The following is a 22,468-nucleotide window of genomic DNA, read 5'->3' as shown; positions in this document are numbered from 1 at the left end:
TCCTTCCCTCCTGCTCGATGCCGGCACCTGTGCGGTCCTGGCATCTGTCAATATTTAATCTGTATCGACAGTCGCCGCATCGCAACTCTCTGTATGCCCCTTTAGGAAGACTGTGGCAATCCAGATTATTTATCAACATTAACATGGACCCAACATATTCCGTTGCACTTCACAATTGCACCTTTCTGATGTTCTTTGAACACAATGCATATATTGTATAAAGCTAGTTAGTCACTTTTAGTGTAACAAAATCTTTTATTATTTTGTAGACAGCTAAAACGAACAACACATCACAAGATTTAAGTTTTGTTTTTGTTTTTTTTTTGTTTGCAAAGTACCTTAACTGCTTACTGAGATGTGTCCTCCTGACAGTCACATGCACAAACATGACATTCAGAACTTCCAGCATTAAACACAACATGAAGAATTGTCAGGCAGGCAGTTCTGTGCTGATATATATATATACTAAGAAGTGGAGCTAAAACAATATGGGGATTGATTTAAGTTAAACTGATGTTTACTGTATATTTATCCAGACCAACAAAGGTTTTCTTTTTGTCTAAGGAGGTCGGATGTTATACTGTTACTTATACTTTTTTTCTAGGTAATAAGTTGATCCTTTGTGTTCTATACGTAACCATTAAATAATTGCTACTTACAGCAAAGGAACCAACCATTTAGCAGGGGGTCTGTTATTTGATTAGTGTACACCACGGGAAGCTATTTTAGTTCCAAATTCAAGAATTGTGAGCAATGTAAGCAGAAATAATTTTTTCGGTTATAAGATACAACCAAAGACGTTCCCTATATCGAGAGCAGATGATACCACAAGTAATAACAATGGAACGAGACATTCCTTACATTTTAACATTGAAGGACATTTCCAGAATTGATCAAAGACTACAAAGGTTCATGATGGTTTCTCCTTGATTTATTTCAACCAATGTATGGATTCAGCCTCCTAAATCTTGTATAATTAATCAAAACCTACCTCATCTGTAAAACTTCCTTTGATGTCACTTGACAGTAGATAGCAGGTTTTTTTTTTAACGTCATTTAATTTAGTAAGGAGTTATCTTTCCAACAATCACTCATTTCCAGCAATGTTGGAACTTGCTATGCGGCTTGATTTTAAGCTTTTGTGGACACAAAATCTTCTTGAATGCCCTCTTAAAGCTGTGATGACAGAGGGGATACAAGATGGGGTTCACCGCTGAGTTTATCCAAAGCAGCCAAAATGAGACCTCATACCAGTACTCTGGTATACAGTGTCCTCTACAGGCTGCCCTTATAATCATGAGTAATGTATAAGGCGCCCAGCATAGCCCAAATACACAGACAATCACTGCTAAAGACTTTGCTATTTTTTTGTCCCTTGATAACCTAAAGCGTTGAGCGATTCCTTGAGAGACCATCCTCATACGTTTCTCCAGGGATGGGGTGGAACCAGACTCCGTAAAGCTTCTTCTGGGTTTCCCCAGCACAGTCATTGAATTCCCATTTAAAGATGCTCTTTTAACTCTCTTAACTCTTTCCAGGATCTCCGCCTCTGATGGTTTCAAGGTGGCTTTCTCAGCATCTCCTGCTTTTGGCACTTTATGTGTTGATTTCCAACATTTCAAAGAGTTAGATCTGGCAGGTTCTGCTGTTGCCTTTGGACTGTCGATAGTGCTTTGGCTGTGAACCTCTTGTAAAAGGTCCAGTCTGGCCCTTGTCCTCTTCTGAATGTTTAGGTAGATACAGACATTAAAGAAAGTAACACTGATGAAGGGTGTAAAAAATTCTATGGTGGAAGCAGTGATCAGGAAATACCAGTTGTAGAAGAATTCAGCAAAGCATTCTCCTTCAGGGATAATGGTTTTGCCTGCAATATACTCCCATGTGATAATGGCTGGTCCATAAAGTAGGAAGGCCAGAATCCAAACCATGGACATTTTTAGTACTGCATGCCTGCTGTTCGTTTGCTGTGCCCTGTAGCTCACCTGAAAGGAACAAACAAACTATTACCAGAAATTCCAAGTGCCAATGTATTGAATGTATGAAACATGACTGTTGTATTTACATTGAACAATGACATCTGTTGACCACTGTCCATAGCAACAGTATGAATCATCTCAATCCTTCTTAAAGAGAAGTATATTTCTAATGCTTTACCCGCATAATTGACACCTTGGGTTGGCTGTAATGAAGTCCGGATTTGTCGGCCATGTAGGATGCCAGACTTAACTCTGAGTTTTTTTTTTTTTTTTAAAGGAGCAATCATTTACAAAGAATGATTTTGCCTTGTAAATGATTGCCCCCTTTTTAAAAAAAAAGTCAGAATTCAGTCAGCTTCCCTAATGGCCGCCAAACTCGGACTTCATTATATCCAGCACTTTATTGGGCTTTTGAGTTTTGTCGGGTTTGTCTGTAAAGTGTGTTGTAATGGTTAAACACTTTATAAATAACTTTAATGGTGATAATTGAAATGGTGATAATTTTTTGAATACCATCTCGTGCTACTCAGAAGACCCTATATTGGTTTTATTGAACATGGATACATACAAATATGGGTGGAATGTAAATGATTGCAGATTGTCACTTGGTCACCCCTACCTCAAACTCCAGCTTTGTGGTAGGCATTACACTACATAATTTACTTGGTATTCACCACCCAATACCAGATAGTGCATATGGTTTCCAGCTCCCAGCCTCCATGGAAACCTTATGACTGGTCTACAAATCCACATTTCCATGCAGCTGTCCTGCTTCTTTAGTGCAGTGTTCTGTTTCATACTACTTAGTAGTGAAGTCAAGTGGAAATAAGACAAATCTATTGGTAACCATAGTTGTCACCTTCTCTCATTTACAGGCAAAGTCCCGTCATAGATTAACCTTCTCCCATATCAATGTGTAACTGGAAATTACTACACAATGTTTAACCCAATGCTGTCGCTGATAACGGTTTATTACTACTTAAAAAAGGTGCGTACCATTGATGAGAAGCATTGATGGACGCAGAGTGACCGGCAAAGGTGTTTGCGGGAAGGGTTGGCGACTAGCGTGAGAAATGTGGGCTAGTTGAACCTGTTTTCTGGGAGTGGCCAGGCCAAGGACTGCGCTGTGAGGCAGGCTGCAACAAGCATCCTTAGTAAGGTGACATTTAGTTGCGATGTGCCTCTTAAACTGTAATTGCAATGCAATTTGATTCAATTGCAACTGGGGTGGTATGCATAGGCGACTCTAGAACTATGGTAATGGGTGGTCCCAGATCTAGACAGGAGGCTCTGGCATCACACAAAGGGGTGTGGTATTACACTTTAGACCATACACAGTAATGCCCTTTACACATTTTAGCAAACTCCGTAATACCCATTACACATTGGCCCTTATTCTGATCGGTGCGTTTTTTTCCGCTTGCGGTCGTACCGCCGATGTTTGTCGTCTGCGCATGTGCAGAGGTCACTCTGCGCATGTGCAAGCGGTTTCGCCGTACGTTTTTTTTTAGACACCGCACAGGGGGCGGAGAGGGGCGTGAAGGGCTACTTAGCCTCATTACCCTATGCATACGCCCCGCGTTTCATGGGCGTTCCCATGCAAACGCTGGGCGTATGCATGGTAATGAAGCCGTGACGCATGTGTAGGGGGCGGGCCCGCCCCCATACATGATTTCATACGGACAAGTGTCCGTGTGGTCTAGGGTGGCGGGAGCTGGTGGAGCGTGCGGCTCTGCATTCGATGGTCGGCGACCATCGAATGCAGGGGCTGCTCCCAAGATGGAGGAGGCGTATCCCCGTCCACTTTCATGCGGACCGCCACATATCTGCGTACGGACGGAGGTGGCGATCCGTATGGAAGGCGGGGATTCGCCTGCACGGTCCTGGCCGCATATTCTGATCTGGCCGCACAGATCAGAATAAGGGCCATAAAGCCACACGCCGTAATGAAAATTACACATAAGGCCACACACCATATTGCCCATTACATATTGTGCCACACATCATGATGCCCATTACATACTATATAACAAACCGTAATGCCCATTACATATTTGCCACATAAGTGCTGCTTACCTACATGCTCATTGCTAGGGGGTTCTTGCTTGATGGCACCATAGTACCCATTACACATGATGCCGCACACCATAGTACCCATTACACATGATGCCGCATAAAATGAAGAGTGATAAACAGCCAGCCAATCAGCTCTTACCTGCAAAGTCACAAAATGTGTTTGAAAAATGTCAGACAGGAGCTGATTGGCTGGCTGTTTATCATTCTCCATTTTATCACTTTTGAAGCTTAGAGAATCTGGCCCAATGTCCCTTACACATGATGCTGCACACATAATGCCCCTTACACATGATGCTGCACACCTTAATGCCCCTTACACATGATGCTGCACACCGTATTGCCCCTTATACATTAAGCCACACATTAAGCATAATGCCCCCACATACCACCACTTGTAGCGTCCCTTAAGCAATGCCCCCAAAAGTGCCACTTACTGTAAATTTTTATATGAGCCTTCGCTGCTGCTGCAGGGAGAGATGGAGAGCGGTGCAGCTGCTTCTATGGGGAGAGGAGCAGAGCACGCTCCCACTCCCCTGCTGGTGTCCCCTCTAGCCGAGTGTACATTTGAAATATTGCTCGCGCTGTTGTTGTGCGTGACGTCGGGGGAGCACGCCGGGCACCGGCACCACATGATTAAAGGGGGGGGGGGCGGCTGAGGTGAAAGCGGGGAGAAGAATTGGAGCGGAAGCTGCAGGGGTGACAGTCATTGACAGCTGGGCAGAGAGCAGGGGGCTGCCCGGCTGTATTCAGAGCACTGCAGGTCACGGCTGTCTGAAATATTACCCCTTTTACAACAGAAAATTCAGGGATTTACCCGGGAATATGGTCCCAGGTGTGAGGGGGAGAGACAACCACTCCCCTCTCCCTACCCCCCTTTAACCAACCAGCTATATCTTCGGAACCAACTGACCCATTTACATGAGACCAGTATCATATTGAAGAACTTTTGAGTTGGCTTCGAATGATTTTGGTCCCGAGAAACTGGGCTGTTTGGTTCCAGAGAAATCTGCCCTCAAAGAACATAAACAGTCATGAAATTACATTTAAGAAATGAAAAAAATGGTTTAACCTCAATATCCCTGGAACCAATTAACCCATATGGATCCAGCCTGGTATCAGATTGAAGGCCCAGCGATTTGGGTTTGACTGAGATCAACCTCGAGTGATGCCGAAGGGGGAACTGGCAGCCGTTGAACTGGGTGGGGGTCGGAATTAGCGGGTCCCATGTTATCCTATAGGGAAAACGTTCCAGCTGTGCCTGGCAGTATCTCCAGTTTCCAGGGGGCTAGAGACACGGGGCTGGGCTCGTTGGAAAGTCCCATCCCTCAGCTACAAAATGGGCTAATGGGTGGACCGGTCCACCCCCTAGATTCGCCTATGGTGGTATGCACCTACTGTAGATTTGCATTGCTTAAGGATCACACATTCTAAGCTGTTGCTGCTCCTTATTGAATTGGGCCCATATTCCCAGACACTACTACGGCAAAGATGCTAAAGCTGCCACTGTAGCGCTGGACACAGAATCTTTCTCTACCTCTCCTTATTTGGATTGTGATAAATGTATATATATCGGATTAGTTATCATTGACTAATCCATTATCTAAAATGTTACTTTAGAACAATGAAGTTACCTTCATAGCATCCACTTAATGCAATATAGGATCGATGACTTACATACTCAACTTGATATGTTTTTTTGGGTTGTTTTTTTAACATGTAATAAAATCTAGTTCTCCTGGTTTACGATCATGAAATGTGATTCCCTGCTCAGAATTAAATAAGCTGATTATTGAATCACACTCGCATTTTCATCTGCGATAGAACGGCACAATAAGAACTAATGAGCAAACATTATACCCAGCTTTGCCATCTCAGGGATTATCAAGTGTAAAGTTTTGTTGCCTGGAAATATATTACAAGTAATTGGTCTGTTCTTTTACATTTCAGTATGTTCTTTCGTGCATAATGAAGAATTTGTGCACTTTGAAGAGAAATTATAGAACGTATGCCTGATGATAATTTACTAAGAATAGAACAAACAGACATTCTTCCTAAAAGGCCATGTTGGCTCATTTCAATAGCACCTGTTAGTATGTGTTAGATATGCAGACTTAGCAGGGGTGCACTTAGCTCTTGTTTGTTCAAAATCTAAGTGTTTAAAGGGGTGTTTTTGTATTCAGATTACTTTACATGCTTGTGTATACAGTACCTTCCAAGTTTTCATAATGAGGTGTTTTTTTTCTAGATTCCTTTTTTTGGATTTCAGCCAAGTACTTAATTTGTATCATCAATGTCTGGGATACAACACACTGATGTGCTTTCTGCATTGGCATCTCCTTGCATTAAGGCTTAGGTTTAACACTTGCGTGATGTAATCTTAAGTAGAGGCATTGTTTTCATTACTGGTTGAATTCAGGGATCAACATTGACTGATTTAAACAACTTTGTGCTCTAAAATCAAGACTAGCTTAAACTAAGTAGACTATTTATCAATAATTGCATTTGCAGTGCAAAGTGGGTGTGATATTTGCACCCAAAATCAAATTGCCATATGTTGATACTGCTGTAATGTATAAATGAGAACATTAAGGTACAGGAGCTCATCTCTATGATGTGTTCATTTCTGTGTTGGAAGTCATGAGCACATTGAACTTGAAAGCCGCGCAGTGTGTATGGGGCAGCGATGAGCGGTGATGCGTGCTCCCGGCCCTGGCCACTCATCTGCTGGTATTATCAGCAGATGAGCGAGGGAGTGGGCAGCTTTCCATTACGTCCTGCACTGAGCATTTTGCTGCCCAGTAATTTTCCCCATAATCGTTATCCATACACGTGGGGCAGAAACACCCAGAGTGTATGGGCCTTTAAGTTTGCAAAGCGTATCCCATAGACTATAGCATCATAACATCCTCTTCTAATACCATTAGATGCAGGGACCAATCTATGGAATTCGAAGATAATCTGGCCTCATCGCATCCCCCATAGAAACCGAGAAAAGAGCGGCGGTTGCTGTTGGAAATGGAGGGATCGTAGCAGATTTTACCAATATCTGCTTCAGTCCCTCTACATATTTGTGGCTTTTTCCAAAATAAATGAATGTTTTTGGAGAATGTGATACATGTATGTATTGTTAAATAGGTCACTTATTTGGATGTTCAGGTAAAACCTACCCTATTCACTACGTGCAGCGCTGTCTCATACCCTATTGAGTATGGTTGTTTGTCTAAGGTAACCGCATCTTTTTATTCATATTTAATATCCTGCATGTCGGTCTGTTCCCAGATTTGAACTGGGTGGGCATAAACCTGATAGCCAATCAGATCCACTGTTTTTCTTTTTTACAGAAGCACATGTCCGCTTGTGTTATATAAGTCCAGACATGGCTAAGTATGGCATTGTCATGATTACAGGAGGGCTCCTGATTGAAGTTTGTAGCCCTAGACAGAAAAAGTAGAAAAGCAGTGTCCCCAGAAGCAGTTTATCTGTAACAGGTTCACATTGAAACTTGAGTCACAAGGACCCACACCATTCAGCTCGAAGAAAAAAAAGGATAATTGATTGGCGTCCACTGGCACTATATTTCCATGGTATATTTCATGCTTGAGCCCATGATCATGGAAGTGTCTCTACCTGGTAACCCCCCCTCCCCCTCCCCCTCCTCGCAACCTTCATCCTCCCTATGACTTCACCTTGATCAGCGATCCGAGAGGGCAGCTGGTCATCTGGTCCTGTGTTACACTGTGATTGCTGGTGCTGTAAAGTGAGTACCGGCTTCACAGCATCACTTTACTGTATGGGAGGTCACAGCAGGATTATAGCAATTAGATGACCGGCTGCCCTCACTGGATTGCCAGGTTTGGGCTGTGCAGGAGTCAGAAATCAGATAAAAGCCCATATAACGCTATCTCAAAATAGCATTATTATCAAATGTCTCTCTCCGTTATTTGTACTTTTTGAAATGGAAAATACAATCAGATTGCGAAAAAAATTATTGCAATATTAAGTGCTTGGAGGAGAGTTTTATAAAATCCCCAATTAACCTTTAGTATGTTTAGAAGGTACTAAAATAATATGAAAAAAAAAAAATGAAAATTATGAAAAAGTGTGTCAAAACAGCATTTTTCACATAATTTTAGTAATAATATTGATAAATATGCCTGTTGATGAATATGGATGTTACAAATGTATACTTTAGTTTAGCCCAAATGTTGCATTAACAAGTGATTTTAACCCCTTCCCGACATTTGACGTACATTTACGTCATGGCCGGGATGTACTTCCCGACACATGGCATAAATGTACGTCATGACTTTAAACTGTCACTGCGTCTCGAGACGCAGTGACAGAGGGACGATGTCTGCTGTCCCTGACAGCAGACATGTCCCTGCATGCCCAGGGGGGGCTGCGATGCCGCCCCCCCGTCGGCGATCGCTGTGATTGGCTGTTCAGTGTGAACAGCCATTCACAGCGTTTTCCTGTGTTACCAGCGAATCAGACGCTCGGTAACACAGGTGTCAATCACCGCCGGGCGTCAGGGGGCATGAGGGGGTCATCGGTGACGATGACACCTCACCCCACCCTCACCCCACCTGCCCCCAAGGCTGTGATTGGTCCGTGGGACCCACGGACCAATCACAGCCAAGGCGCGACATTTAAACTAACGGTGACTGCGCTGCAGACGCCATTCCGGTCTGGAATAGCGTGCAGAACGGTCACCGTGCCTGTCTGCCGTGATACCGACCTGATCCTTGCCTAATACTTACCTGATCCTTGCAAATACCTTACCTGATCACCTGATCACTGCTTGTAGCGTGCTGGACGCTTCCTGGATCTGACTTCTTGGGACTTCCTGCTGCTGCTGCAGTGTGATAGAGAGATAGAGAGAGAGATAGAGAGAGATAGAGAGAGATAGAGAGATAGTGACAGAGAGAGCTATATTTTGTGTCTGCTACCCCCCCTTTTTGGGGGTGCAGGGGTTTAAATAACTGTCAGTGCTGCTGCTGCAGTGTCATACAGTGATAGATAGTGATAGATAGTGATAGATAGTGATAGATAGTGATAGATAGTGAGAGGTAGAGAGATAGAGAGATTTGTGTCTGCTACCCCCCCTTTTTGGGGGTGCAGGGGTTTAATTTTATATATATAACTGTCAGTGCTGCTGCTGCAGTGTCATAGAGTGATAGATAGTGATAGATAGTGAGAGATAGAGAGATAGAGAGAGATAGTGACAGAGAGTGATAGAGAGTGTATATTTTGTGTCTGCTACCCCCCCTTTTTGGGGGTGCAGGTTTTTTTTTTATACATATAACTGTCAACTGTCAATAACTGCTGCTGCTGCAGTGTCCTAGAGTGATAGATAGTGAGAGATAGAGAGATAGAGAGAGATAGTGACAGAGAGTGATAGAGAGTGTATATTTTGTGTCTGCTACCCCCCCTTTTGTGCTGATCAGTATAACTGTGCTGATCAGCAACTTTTTGGGGGCGCAGGGTTTTTTTTTTTATATATATACCTGTCAGTTGCTGCCAGTTGCACCAAAGGTTGTGCACCTGCTGCCCCTCACTGGTAATCAGTGTCGCATCACTGATCACCTTTTTTGTTTTTGTGTGGTCTTTTTTTAATTTTTTTTTTACACACACTGTGATTTTGTGGGTGTCCTGTGGCCACTGTGCGCTGATCAGTGACGTACATCACTGATCAGCTTTTTCGGCACAGGGTTGATCTATTTTTTTTTTTTGATCAAATTCCTGTTGCCTTTGAGCGCTGTTCAGTTTACTGACCAACATCTGTGCTCAATTTTTGGCGCAGGACCTTTTTTTTTTTTTTTTTAACCCCTTCAATTTTTTTTTTTTTTAACCCCTTCAATTTTTTTTTTTTAACCCCTTCAATTTTGTTTTTTATATTGGGATCAAATTCCTGTATAAAGTATTTTTTTTTTTTCTGCACTACATACACACTACACACTACATACCCCCCGGGTTGAAATAAAGTTTGTACCCCCCCCCTACACTATACACGTGTTGAAACATTTCACTACCAGTAACACAAAAATAAAAATGGCATCCCAAATGTCATCCCAAATGTCATCCCAAATGTCATCCCAGTCATCCAGAAGAATGTATTCAGCGGAGGAGGCATATGCCATGCTTGCCTCTGACTCTGACACAGCCAGTGAGGGAAGCGGGGAATTTGAAGGATTCGTCTTAAGCTCCTCTTCCTCCTCTGGTGATGAGGGACCCCCTCAAAGACGCCCCCGTAGAGCAGCTGAGACCCCCCCCCCAATAATTGATCTCGTATGGACCCCACCACCAGACAATTTTGAGCCCCAGGTTCCTGAGTTTTTGGCCATGCCAGGAATCCAATTTGATTCCACAGGTCTCAGAGAAATTGACTTTTTCAAATTATTTTTCTCTGATGATTTTATAAATTTAATGGTGGACCAAACTAATTTATATGCCCAGCAGTTTATTGCTCAAAACCCCACGTCATCATTTGCTAGGTGGACCCCTGTAGATGCAGTAGAGATGATGACGTTTTGGGGTCTGGTGTTTCATATGGGCATAGTAAAAAAGCCAGAAATTAGGCAATATTGGAGTACAGCTGTTCTGTACAGCACCCCATTTTACCGTATGGCCATGACCCGGACTCGTTTTGAGACAATTCTTAAATTTATACATTACACCGATAATGCACAGTGCCCACCCAGAGATGATCCCACCTTTGACCGGCTATTCAAAGTCAGGCCGGTCATTGATCATTTCAGTGCCAAATTTGCAGAGATGTACATCCCTGAAAAATTTATTTGCATTGACGAGTCCCTTATACATTTTAAAGGAAGGGTTAAATTCCGCCAGTACCTTCCCAGTAAGAGGGCAAGGTATGGCATAAAAATGTATAAGCTGTGTGAAAGCACCTCAGGGTACACTCACAGGTTTAGGGTATATGAAGGGAAGGATTCAAGAATTGAACCGCCAGAATGCCCCCCCTCCCTCGTAGGTGTTAGTGGAAAAATTGTCTGGGATTTAGTGCACCCCTTCCTGGATAAAGGTTATCACCTCTATGTGGATAACTTTTACACTAGCATCCCCCTGTTTAAGGCCCTTGGTTCAAGAGGTACAGCAGCTTGCGGTACTGTGCGCAAGAACCAAAGAGGCCTCCCAAAAACGCACATTGCCCAAGTAATGAGAAGGGGTGAAAGCAGGGGAATATGCACCGAAAATATGTTGTTGGTCAAATATAAGGACAAGAGGGATGTCCTTATACTGACAACAATTCATGGAGACAGTACCACCTCCGTCCCTGTACGAGGTACCAGTACCCACACCTCAAAACCTAATTGTATCCTAGATTACAATAGGTACATGGGCGGAGTGGATCTTTCAGATCAGGTACTGAAGCCGTACAGTCCCCTGCGGAAAACAAAAATCTGGTACAAGAAGCTGGCCGTGTATATCATCCAGATGGCACTGTATAACGCTTACGTGCTATTCCGTTCTACCGGCCAGAGGGGGACATTTATGCACTTTCAAGAGGAAGTCATAAAGGGCCTAATATTTGGGAACCAGCAGGCAGAGGGCCCCAGTACTTCTAGTACTGGCCCCCGTATTGTACCAGGGCAGCATTTTCCTGATGAAATCCCCTCCACTGGAAAAAAGGGCAGGACACAAAAAAGGTGCAAAGTTTGCTATAAAAAGGGAATAAGAAAGCAAACTATTTTCCAGTGTGACACTTGCCCCGACAAACCCGGCCTATGTATAAAGGAGTGTTTTAAAATATACCACACATCTATGGATTATTAGGTTCATAATTTCACCGTGCTTCGGGGGTCTTGCTAATGCCACATAGCACCCACCATTCATTCCACCAGAATCTGAGCCGCAAAATCCAAAAATCACTCCTTCCCTTCTGAGTCCTGCCATGCACCCAACTGATATTTTTTGGTCACATGTGAGGCATTGCCGTACTCGGGAGAAATTGGGGCACAGATTTTGGGGTGCTTTGTCTCCTTCATTCCTTCTGAAAATGAAAAATTTTGAGCCAGAACTGCATTTTTGTGTAAAAAATGTAATTTTTCATTTTCACTGCCCACTTGTATCAAAATTGGTGAAACCCCTGGGGGTTTGAAATGTACACTATACCCCTAGATGAATTCCCTGAGGGGTGTAGTTTGCAAAATGGGGTCACTTGTGGGGGGGTTCCACTGTATTGGTGCTTTGGGGGTCTTGCTAATGCGACATAGCACCCACCATCATTCCACCAGAATTTGTGCTGCAAAATCCAAATATCACTCCTTCCCTTCTGATACCTGCCACTTTTTGGTCACACATGAGGCATTGCCGTACTCGGGAGAAATTGGGGCACAGATTTTGGGGTGCTTTGTCTCCTTCATTCCTTCTGAAAATGAAAAATTTTGAGCCAGAACTGCATTTTTGTGTAAAAAAATGTAATTTTTCATTTTCACTGCCCACTTGTATCAAAATTGGTGAAACCCCTGGGGGTTTGAAATGTACACTATACCCCTAGATGAATTCCCTGAGGGGTGTACTTTGCAAAATGGGGTGACTTGTGGGGGGGTTCCACTGTATTGGTGCAACATAGCACCCACCATTCATTCCACCAAAATCTGAGCTGCAAAATCCCAAAATCACTCCTTCCCTTCTGAGTCCTGCCATGCACCCAACTGGTATTTTTTGGTCACATGTGAGGCATTGCCGTACTCGGGAGAAATTGGGGCACAGATTTTGGGGTGCTTTTTCTCCTTCATACCTTCTGAAAATGAAAAATTTTGAGCCAGAACTGCATTTTTGTGTAAAAAAATGTAATTTTTCATTTTCACTGCCCACTTGTATCAAAATTGGTGAAACCCCTGGGGGTTTGAAATGTACACTATACCCCTAGATGAATTCCCTGAGGGGTGTAATTTGCAAAATGGGGTGACTTGTGGGGGGGTTCCACTGTATTGGTGCTTGGGGGGTCTTGCTAATGCGACATAGCACCCACCAAAATTCCACCAGAATCTGAGCTGCAAAATCCAAAAATCACTCCTTCCCTTCTGAGTCCTGCCATGCACCCAAATGGTATTTTTTGGTCACATGTGAGGCATTGCCGTACTTGGGAGAAATTGGGGCACAGATTTTGGGGTGCTTTGTCTCCTTCATACCTTCTGAAAATGAAAAATTTTGAGCCAGAACTGCATTTTTGTGTAAAAAAATGTAATTTTTCATTTGCACAGCCCAGTTGTATCAAAATTGGTGAAACCCCTGGGGGTTTGAAATGTACACTATACCCCTAGATGAATTCCCTAAGGGGTGTAGTTTGCAAAATGGGGTCACTTGTGGGGGGGTTCCACTGTATTGGTGCTTGGGGGGTCTTGCTAATGCGACATAGCACCACCCAAAATTCCACCAGAATCTGAGCTGCAAAATCCAAAAATCACTCCTTCCCTTCTGAGTCCTGCCATGCACCCAAATGGTATTTTTTGGTCACATGTGAGGCATTGCCGTACTCGGGAGAAATTGGGGCACAGATTTTGGGGTGCTTTGTCTCCTTCATACCTTCTGAAAATGAAAAATTTTGAGCCAGAACTGCATTTTTGTGTAAAAAAATGTATTTTTTCATTTTCACTGCCCACTTGTATCAAAATTGGTGAAACCCCTGGGGGTTTGAAATGTACACTATACCCCTAGATGAATTCCCTGAGGGGTGTACTTTGCAAAATGGGGTGACTTGTGGGGGGGTTCCACTGTATTGGTGCTTGGGGGGTCTTGCTAATGCGACATAGCACCCACCAAAATTCCACCAGAATCTGAGCTGCAAAATCCAAAAATCACTCCTTCCCTTCTGAGTCCTGCCATGCACCCAAATGGTATTTTTTGGTCACATGTGAGGCATTGCCGTACTCGGGAGAAATTGGGGCACAGATTTTGGGGTGCTTTGTCTCCTTCATACCTTCTGAAAATGAAAAATTTTGAGCCAGAACTGCATTTTTGTGTAAAAAAATGTATTTTTTCATTTTCACTGCCCACTTGTATCAAAATTGGTGAAACCCCTGGGGGTTTGAAATGTACACTATACCCCTAGATGAATTCCCTGAGGGGTGTACTTTGCAAAATGGGGTGACTTGTGGGGGGGTTCCACTGTATTGGTGCAACATAGCACCCACCATTCATTCCACCAAAATCTGTGCTGCAAAATCCAAAAATCACTCCTTCCCTTCTGAGTCCTGCCATGCACCCAACTGGTATTTTTTGGTCACATGTGAGGCATTGCCGTACTCGGGAGAAATTGGGGCACAGATTTTGGGGTGCTTTTTCTCCTTCATACCTTCTGAAAATGAAAAATTTTGAGCCAGAACTGCATTTTTGTGTAAAAAAATGTATTTTTTCATTTTCACTGCCCACTTGTATCAAAATTGGTGAAACCCCTGGGGGTTTGAAATGTACACTATACCCCTAGATGAATTCCCTGAGGGGTGTACTTTGCAAAATGGGGTGACTTGTGGGGGGGTTCCACGGTATTGGTGCTTGGGGGGTCTTGCTAATGCGATATAGCACCCACCAAAATTCCACCAGAATCTAAACTGCAAAATCCAAAAATCACTCCTTCCCTTCTGAGTCCTGCCATGCACCCAACTGGTATTTTTTGGTCACATGTGAGGCATTGACGTACTCGGGAGAAATTGGGGCACAGATTTTGGGGTGCTTTTTCTCCTTCATTCCTTGTGAAAATGAAAATTTTTGAGCCAGAACTGCATTTTTGTGTAAAAAATTAAATTTTTCATTTTCACTGCCCAGTTGTATCAAAATTGGTGAAACCCCTGGGGGTTTGAAATGTACACTATACCCCTAGATGAATTCCCTGAGGGGTGTAGTTTGCAAAATGGGGTCACTTGTGGGGGGGTTCCTAACTTTTAGCATCTTATGGTGCCTAGAAACCTACATGGTGCCTAAAAAATAATCTCATAAAAAGGAGGCTCCAAAATCAAGTAGGTGCTTCTTCTATTATGAAGCCTGTGGTTTGGTCAACGTGCACACTAGGGCCACATATAGGATATTTATGAAAACAAAAGAATTGGGGGAATCAATTTTTAGTCACATTTCTCTAGTAAAATGTACTGTGTTCCTTAGAAAAATGTATTAAAATTGCAAATCTGCAAAAAAAATGAAATTTTGAAATTTCACCTACACTTTGTTTTAATTCCTGTGAAACACCTAAAGGGTTAACAAACTTCCAAAATGCTGTTTTGAATACTGTGAGGGGTGCAGTTTTTGAAATGGTATCATTTATGGGGGTGTCTCACATACAAGTCCCTCAAAGTCACATCAGAACTGAACTGGTCCCTAAAAAAATCAGTGTTTGAAATTTTCTTGAAAATTTGAGAATTTGCTATTCATATTGTAAGCCTCCTAGTGTCCAAAAAAATGAAAAGGAAGTTGAAATAATGATGGAAACATAAAGTAGACATATGGTCTATGTTAGTTATTAACTATTTTGAGTGGTATGATTATTTGTCTCACAAGCAGAAAATTTAACATTTTGCAAATTGCTAAATTTTCCATTTTTTCACGATATTTTGGTATTTTTCACAAAAAAACACAGACTGTATCGACCCAAATTTACCACTAATTTGAAGTACAATGTGTCACGAAAAAACAATCTCAAAATCACTGGGATAAGTAAAAGCAAAAAAAAGTTATCCCCACTTAAGTGAGACATGTCAGATTTGAAAAAAAGGGCTCTGTCAGGAACGCAAAAACTGGCTCTGTCAGGAAGGGGTTAAGTTTAATGCTCTAATTTGCTATCTAAAAGTGAGGGACCTGAATGATAACATTTTATTTTTATTACACACTGAATTAATGTGTCTGTAGCCTGCACAATAAAACATATCAAAATGCTATTACATGAGACCCAATTACTGCACTTAGCAAAAAACTATTATATTTGAAAGAATTTTTTTTTGGGTGTATTGTAGTTTTATTCAGAAGACATAATTTGATTTCAATTATTTTAGGTTTACACCACACTGGTGATTTATTAATAAATCCTTTTGTGGTTAGGAAGGTTTGGCCTTTCTATAATAAGTCACTTTGCGGCTTGTTAGTTTTCTCCCTGGAAGCCAAAGGATAGCAATTTTAAATAAAACAGGTTGAAAAGAAGCCTAGTTGTGGTATTATGGGTTGCTGGCCTTTCTGGGCATTTCATTTAATGCACAGAAATCCAATAAAGGTTCTGTGGATGCTAGGGATTACCTGCAGCAACGCAGCTCTGATCACTCCTCTGTCTGACATTAACTACCCCCTGGATAATAGATGACCAGAGAAAAATCTGTGATCTAAATAGCTACATGTATTTTAGAAGTTCAAGCAGAACACCCTATCAGTAGCAATATAGAAGTGTTTTATGTGAATAGGCTCAGTGGGAAACGTAGGATTTCTAGAGAGGGGTTTTCAAATGCAGTCCACAATCACCCACTCTGCACAACATTGGAGCAAGTGTGGGAGTCTGGGGGAAGCGGCAGAAGAACCTGGTTCTTCTACCGCATACATTTAATGTAAACATTGCACTTTTTATACACTGGATTCTGCATGGAATACAATAATAATACCTAACACTCTAAATGTCTATACTATAGTATCGGCTGTATCAAACATTTAAATGATATAAATAAGTGGGCAGGCAAATGTTAAACATACCATAATAAATACACAAACATTATAGAACCACTACTGCACTTTCTAAGCTCACATTCTCCTACCTCATGGTAAGGCACCTGTCTCTTCTCCCTGGCAGCTGCTCTATGGTCCAGTGCACTGATTGAGGACTCAGATCCACACACACACACATACACATCAAACTGGGTAGAAAAAGCTGCTACCACTGGTTATGTGCAGTAGCTCTGCTCTGTCCCTTACACAGCATGATGTGGCAGCAGCTCTAGTAATCATGTTACATACCATTACTATATACCATTACTATTGTCATAAGTTTTAATGTTTTGTCTTCAGACTTCAAAAAGAGTGCCACCCAGTGCCTAAATAAAGCATGGCATGTGCACATTACAATGTAAACCGTCTAAAGGGGCATACACACTCTACGATGTATGCAATGAAAGACATTGGTGACCAATTTCCCTTGAACATATTGAATGAAATGTCAAATGATCTAGATCTTTTTGTGAAAGACATCTGAAATTGACCTGTCTGCACAGTCGATGAACAACCTTCATGAACAAGCGGTGGGACTGCACATCGTCGTTTGTAGCATACACACTGGTCAGTATTTGGCCGGTATGTATGCACCTTAAGACATGGGAAGTCCTATATTTTGAGTAGGCAGACATTCCAAATTTTATGTTGTGTAAAAAAATTGTAGGGTTTTGTATTCCTTCAAATTGGTACTTGTTTCCTAGCACGGCCACAACGATCTTGATCTGGGGCATCGCAGGTAAAAAAATCGCGTCGATCGCATGCGGGCTAAAAAATCGCATGCGATGAGACCGACGCCCGCGATTTCCCATAGGGAACAATGTAAAATGACTCAATTTAACCAAATCAACATAGGGAACAATGTTAAATGGGCCAGACACCCCAGAAAAAAACCCTGACCAGTGAAATGGCCCCCCCAAAAATACTTAACGCCACCCCACGATCAACGTCAACCTGAAGCGTGGCGAGTGCAGCGGTACGCGTCCTCTGACCTTTTCATACCCCCACTATCCACATCGGCGTGGAGTTGAGAATAGATAGTGTGGCGAGCGCAGCGAGCCCGAAGCGTGGCGAGCGGACGCGGATACCTTCACTGGTAAACGCGTCCCTTCGCGGGCTTCACAGGTATCCGCGTGCGCTCACTGCGCTCGCCACACTATCTATTCTCAACTCCACGCCGACGTGGATAGTGGGGGTATGAAAAGGTCGGAGGACGCGTACCGCCGCCCCTCGCGGGCTCGCTACGCTCGCCACGCTTCGGGTTGACGTTGATCGTGGGGTGGCGTTAAGTATTTTTGGGGGGCCATTTCACTGGTCAGGGTTTTTTTTGGGGTGTCTGGCCCATTTAACATTGTTCCCTATGTTGATTTGGTTAAATTGAGGCATTTGACATTGTTCCCTATGGGAAATCGCGGGCATCGCGTCGGTACCATCGCATGCTTTTTTTGGCCGCATACGATGCGACCGACGCGATTTTGACTTTTTCAATGCATTTCAATGGGAAATCGCGGGCATCGCGTCGGTCGCATCGCAGACCATTAAAAATTACCCGCGATGCCCGCGATTGTGGCCGTGCTAGGAAAGAAGTACCTTCAAATCTTTAAAACAATACTTGTTGTTGGCAGCAGGTTAGGATTTTGAACATGGGCAGTCTGTAAAAAAAATTCAAGCTACCGCACCCCTCATTCACTGCTTGTTTGTGTTAGTGATCCAGATGTTGGGTATTATACATTTGTTGGGCCACTACAGCTTTCTTCAGTTGTAATGCGGTTGTTTCAGAATGCATGGGGACCCTTTAGAGGCCACGCATCCCGATTGGGCAAATTGCACAAATCTAGGATAAATTACAAGATTGTCATAGATCTCCACATGCAGATTGGGATGGTCTTCTGACTGTATAGACTGATCAAAACCAACCAATCACTGAATTCTTAATGTGCAGTTTGAGGACCACATGTAATATAGTTTTAGGAGAATTTGGTCAAAGTGACAGCCTTTTCTGGCCTAATCTGTGTGTCCAGTTACGCTTTAATCAAAACTAAGATCTTCTATCTCTGTATTTGTCTAGCAAAATTTGGCTAATATTGTGATTCCTAGAAAATGTTTTAGTCACTGACGCACTATTAGAACAATCACACTGTTATTACTTCCAGATGGAAAGATTTTATACTTAAGGCCCATACACACTTGCCAATTTTCAGCAAATAAATTGCCTAGTGTGTATGCCTCAGAAATTGCCGACTAGCAATGATGCACGCTCCCGCATCATTTGTAGCAAGGTGGTTCATCTGCTGGTTTATTATCCATCATCGCTGTGTGTACGCTGCCGGGCTGAAAGATTAACCACTTTCAGCCTGGCCGACCGTCCCGCCTGTAATACTCACCCTGTCTTGGTGGTGCTGCTGCGGCGGCTCCACACAGAGTCCTGCTCCCCCGCCCGGCACCAAACACCCTAGCACCCACGCTGGCTGTAACATAAGGGGGGGGGGGGGAGAGGCAGGGAAGCGAGTTCCGCCACCTTACCAGGACCACTTTAAGCACTGCTGCGCACCAACGTATAGTAATAATAGTCATTATTATAAACATTGCTGTAGCAGACCAGCAATATATGCGATACCGCTGTCACTGGCCCCAAATGAATATTTTGGTACTTGTGAGTTATCCGGGCGCCCGATTTTTTGATTGTATGCCTTAAGTTAAGGCATACAATCAGATGCGATGCGATGCGATATCGCATCGCATCGCATGCGACCATCGGATGCGATGACCCGATTTTTCCATAGGAATCAATGTTAAAATGATTCCTATGGAAAAAGGGGTCCTTTTCATACCCCTACTATCCAAGTGGGCATGGAGTTGGATATAAACCTGTGGCGAGCGTAGCGAGCCACCGAGCCCGAAGCGTGGCGAGCGAAGCGAGCCCCGCGAGGGGACGGTATTCCGTGTCCCCTCGCGGGGCTCGCTACGCTCGCCACGCTTCGGGCTCGGTGGCTCGCTACGCTCGCCACAGGTTTATATCCAACTCCATGCCCACTTGGATAGTAGGGGTATGAAAAGGACCCCTTTTTCCCACTGAATTCCATGTTAAAATGGACTCAGTCCATTTTAACATTGATTTCTATGGAAAAATCGGGTCATCGCATCGCATCGCATCGCATCCGATGGTCGCATGCGATGCGATGCGATGTCCCGATCCGACCCGATTTTGAAATCGGGCGCCCGGATAACTCACAAGTACCAATATTTTTTATGGCGGCAATGTATACACTGGCGTTGCAGGTCAACAATGTATATGTTACCACCGCCACTGCCCCCCAATGTATATTTTGTTATGGCGGTAACTTATACATTGCTGGCGCAGGTGAACAGATTTATCCCTGTGTGCACAGCAGCAAATGAAATCGTAGTCCTACACATGGGCGGGATTTTGCCAAGTCGGAGCAGAGCGGAGGGGCCTTTACTGGATTGCTGGGCTCTGGATATATGCAGTCCAGCGATCAGTTCTGAATGAGGCCCCAATAATGCACTGAATACAATGGCCGCTGCTCCCACCCTTGGAATTCAAACCCAGCCCATTATGTAAAAGCCTTATAATGAAAGATTTTCAGCAAAGTCTTTCGCCTCCTGAAAATCTCTCGCTCTTTGTGGAAAATAGCTCAGTGTGTACGCACTACTTTGGTGACAGATATATCTATCAGATATTTTGCTGAAGTCTTTTGTAATGAAAATCTTCTAGTGTGTATGGGCTTTTAAATGTAACCTTTTAGATAAGGTTGCTTTTTCACTGTAATCAAGGTAATTATGTACAGAGTTATCTGCAAAGGGTTCTGCCACTTCACAAGCTCAAGCATTGTCTGTGCAGAAGGAGACCGTGTGCAGTGAATCAGCTGGATAACCTGTCTCGGAAATCAGTGCCTAGAACCCCAAAATACATGCTCATCTCACTAGGGTTGCTGCTGTTCCCTACCCAGCTGCGCTAAGCACCCCCCCTCCCCCCTTATAAATGGATTCAAGGAGCTGTAGGGGTTTTGGACTTAAAAGTAATTCAAATACAGTGTTAACGGAAGACCAATGATTAATTAACTTAAGGTATCTCATCACAAAACATGTGCTGTATTCGGATAGAAAAGGAGTTAATTGCAGACAATGGCAGGAACTACAGGAGTACATTGTTTTATCTAATATTGTGCACATACAGTATATATATATACTTGCTGTTCCTCTATTGTCATTTGCAATAAAATGCCTATATTTGCATCAGGAGAAATTGCTGCTAGCGTGATTGATATTAGCAAATGCAGTGCCAGTATATTATACTTACAGCTCTAGTCACTGAGATAAATCTGTCATAGCTGATGAGAACAATATTAAACACTGACGACGTGCACAGTAAATAGTCAAGAACCAGCCACAGTTTGCAAACACTTCTGCCGAAGCTCCATCTTCCTGTCAGCACGTAGGGCACATAGAGAGGGATGCACAGTGCTCCTGTAATAAGCAAACAGAACGATCCTATTATTGGGTTTGGCAGAGCATGCACGCCTGGCACTGAATAGAGATATTGGTAACATACTTTACAGTAAAGGCTGATATCTGAATCAAGTACTCTATATGGAAGTCCTATCTAGAACAATCTTTTATCTTCAGACTTTCACTTGACATGTTTTTGCTTTGGTAAAATGCTCAGTTCCGGATTCTGCAGATTACAGTACTGAATGACTTTGTTTCCTTTTTTCCTATGTAGTTTCTAAAACAGTCCCAATACAATAATACACTGAAACCATGAATAAGCAGATTGATACTTTACCTACTAGAAAGTCAGAGATGGCCAGATTTAGCAGGAAGTAGTTATTCTGTGTCCTCAGGCTGGAGTCCACCACAAATGCCAGCATCACCAGTGCATTGCCCAGCACAGTGGTCACTATCAAGACTCCCATAAGTGCAGCCAGAAACACTGTCCAAGAGAAGGAAAAGTTGCCTGGGAAGCTGGTTCCCCCTCCTCCATGGCTTTTGGAGGAGTCATTGAGATTCCAGGTCTGCTGGGTGCTGGCCATTTCAGCACCCCAGCTCTGCCAGATGTCTGTAGGTTGAGAGCATAGTAGCAGGTGATGTGGTCAACAGGTTGCTCATCCTCAGCCTCTCACTGTGTATGAAGGATACTGTAAATGCTGGTAGGAGAAGAGGTTAATTTAATATCCAGAATCTTCTGTCTTCTCATGGCCATTATCAAGTAAATTTTGCAATATGCAGAAGGACGCAACTCCTGTTTCTAATGCAAGTAAATATGTGTTCTTATCTGTCTCGGTACATCTGCTGCTTTCACCACCTGAATCTCTATTCCACTTCAGGAATAAGGATACTACCTCCCAACATCTCCAGTGCTGAACTGCACCTCCTCCCATCCACCCCCAACCAAAGAGCAGACACAATTCACACACTCCACAGCCTTTCCGAGAGAGGAGCTCAGATGTAAATATCAGACACAATCAGCTGTAAATCAGTTTTGTAAAAATCTCTGTTTTAACTCCATCCTCACTGAGGGATTGATATCAATATCTGTGACTGCTTTTGGTGGCTGGATTATTCCTGAATAGAAAGATGTTGAGTCATCTCTAGGGGCTGTTAAAGCATGTGTTGTAATTATTCTTGTAATGTGTATTGAATTCTAGTACTCTTCCTTTTATACAGTCTATTTGTTTGTAATTACATTTTTATGT

At 43.1% G+C, this 22,468-nt stretch overlaps 1 protein-coding gene across 1 annotated transcript; it reads right to left on the bottom strand.

Annotated features, from left to right (window-relative positions):
• Positions 1-274: 274 nt before the first annotated feature.
• HRH3 (histamine receptor H3) lies at positions 275-22,232 on the bottom strand. Its single transcript, XM_083146811.1, has 3 exons — positions 21,559-22,232; positions 21,073-21,239; positions 275-1,982 (listed from the first exon to the last, which is right to left on the bottom strand). The coding sequence occupies exons 1-3, from the start codon at positions 21,803-21,805 to the stop codon at positions 1,092-1,094; spliced, it is 1,305 nt and encodes a 434-aa protein (XP_083002937.1). The 5' UTR covers positions 21,806-22,232; the 3' UTR covers positions 275-1,091.
• Between the last annotated feature and the right edge of the window lie 236 nt (positions 22,233-22,468).

The sequence above is a fragment of the Crinia signifera genome, chromosome 6, assembly GCF_055691185.1.
Source record: "Crinia signifera chromosome 6, ASM5569118v1, whole genome shotgun sequence".
NCBI lineage: Eukaryota > Metazoa > Chordata > Amphibia > Anura > Myobatrachidae > Crinia > Crinia signifera.
The sequence above is the reverse complement of the archived record's forward strand: the minus strand, read 5'-3'. Positions and strand labels throughout refer to the sequence as shown.

What these genes read in the sequence shown, in the direction of transcription:
- HRH3 (XM_083146811.1), bottom strand. Translation starts at nt 21,805, where the DNA reads ATGGCCAGCACCCAGCAGACCTGGAATCTCAATGACTCCTCCAAAAGC. An exon ending in CATCTCTGACTTTCTAGTAG is followed by an intron (nt 21,240 to 21,558) that starts GTAAAGTATCAA and finishes TGCTTATTACAG; the next exon opens with GAGCACTGTGCATCCCTCTC. An exon ending in TTATCTCAGTGACTAGAGCT is followed by an intron (nt 1,983 to 21,072) that starts GTAAGTATAATA and finishes TGTTCCTTTCAG; the next exon opens with GTGAGCTACAGGGCACAGCA.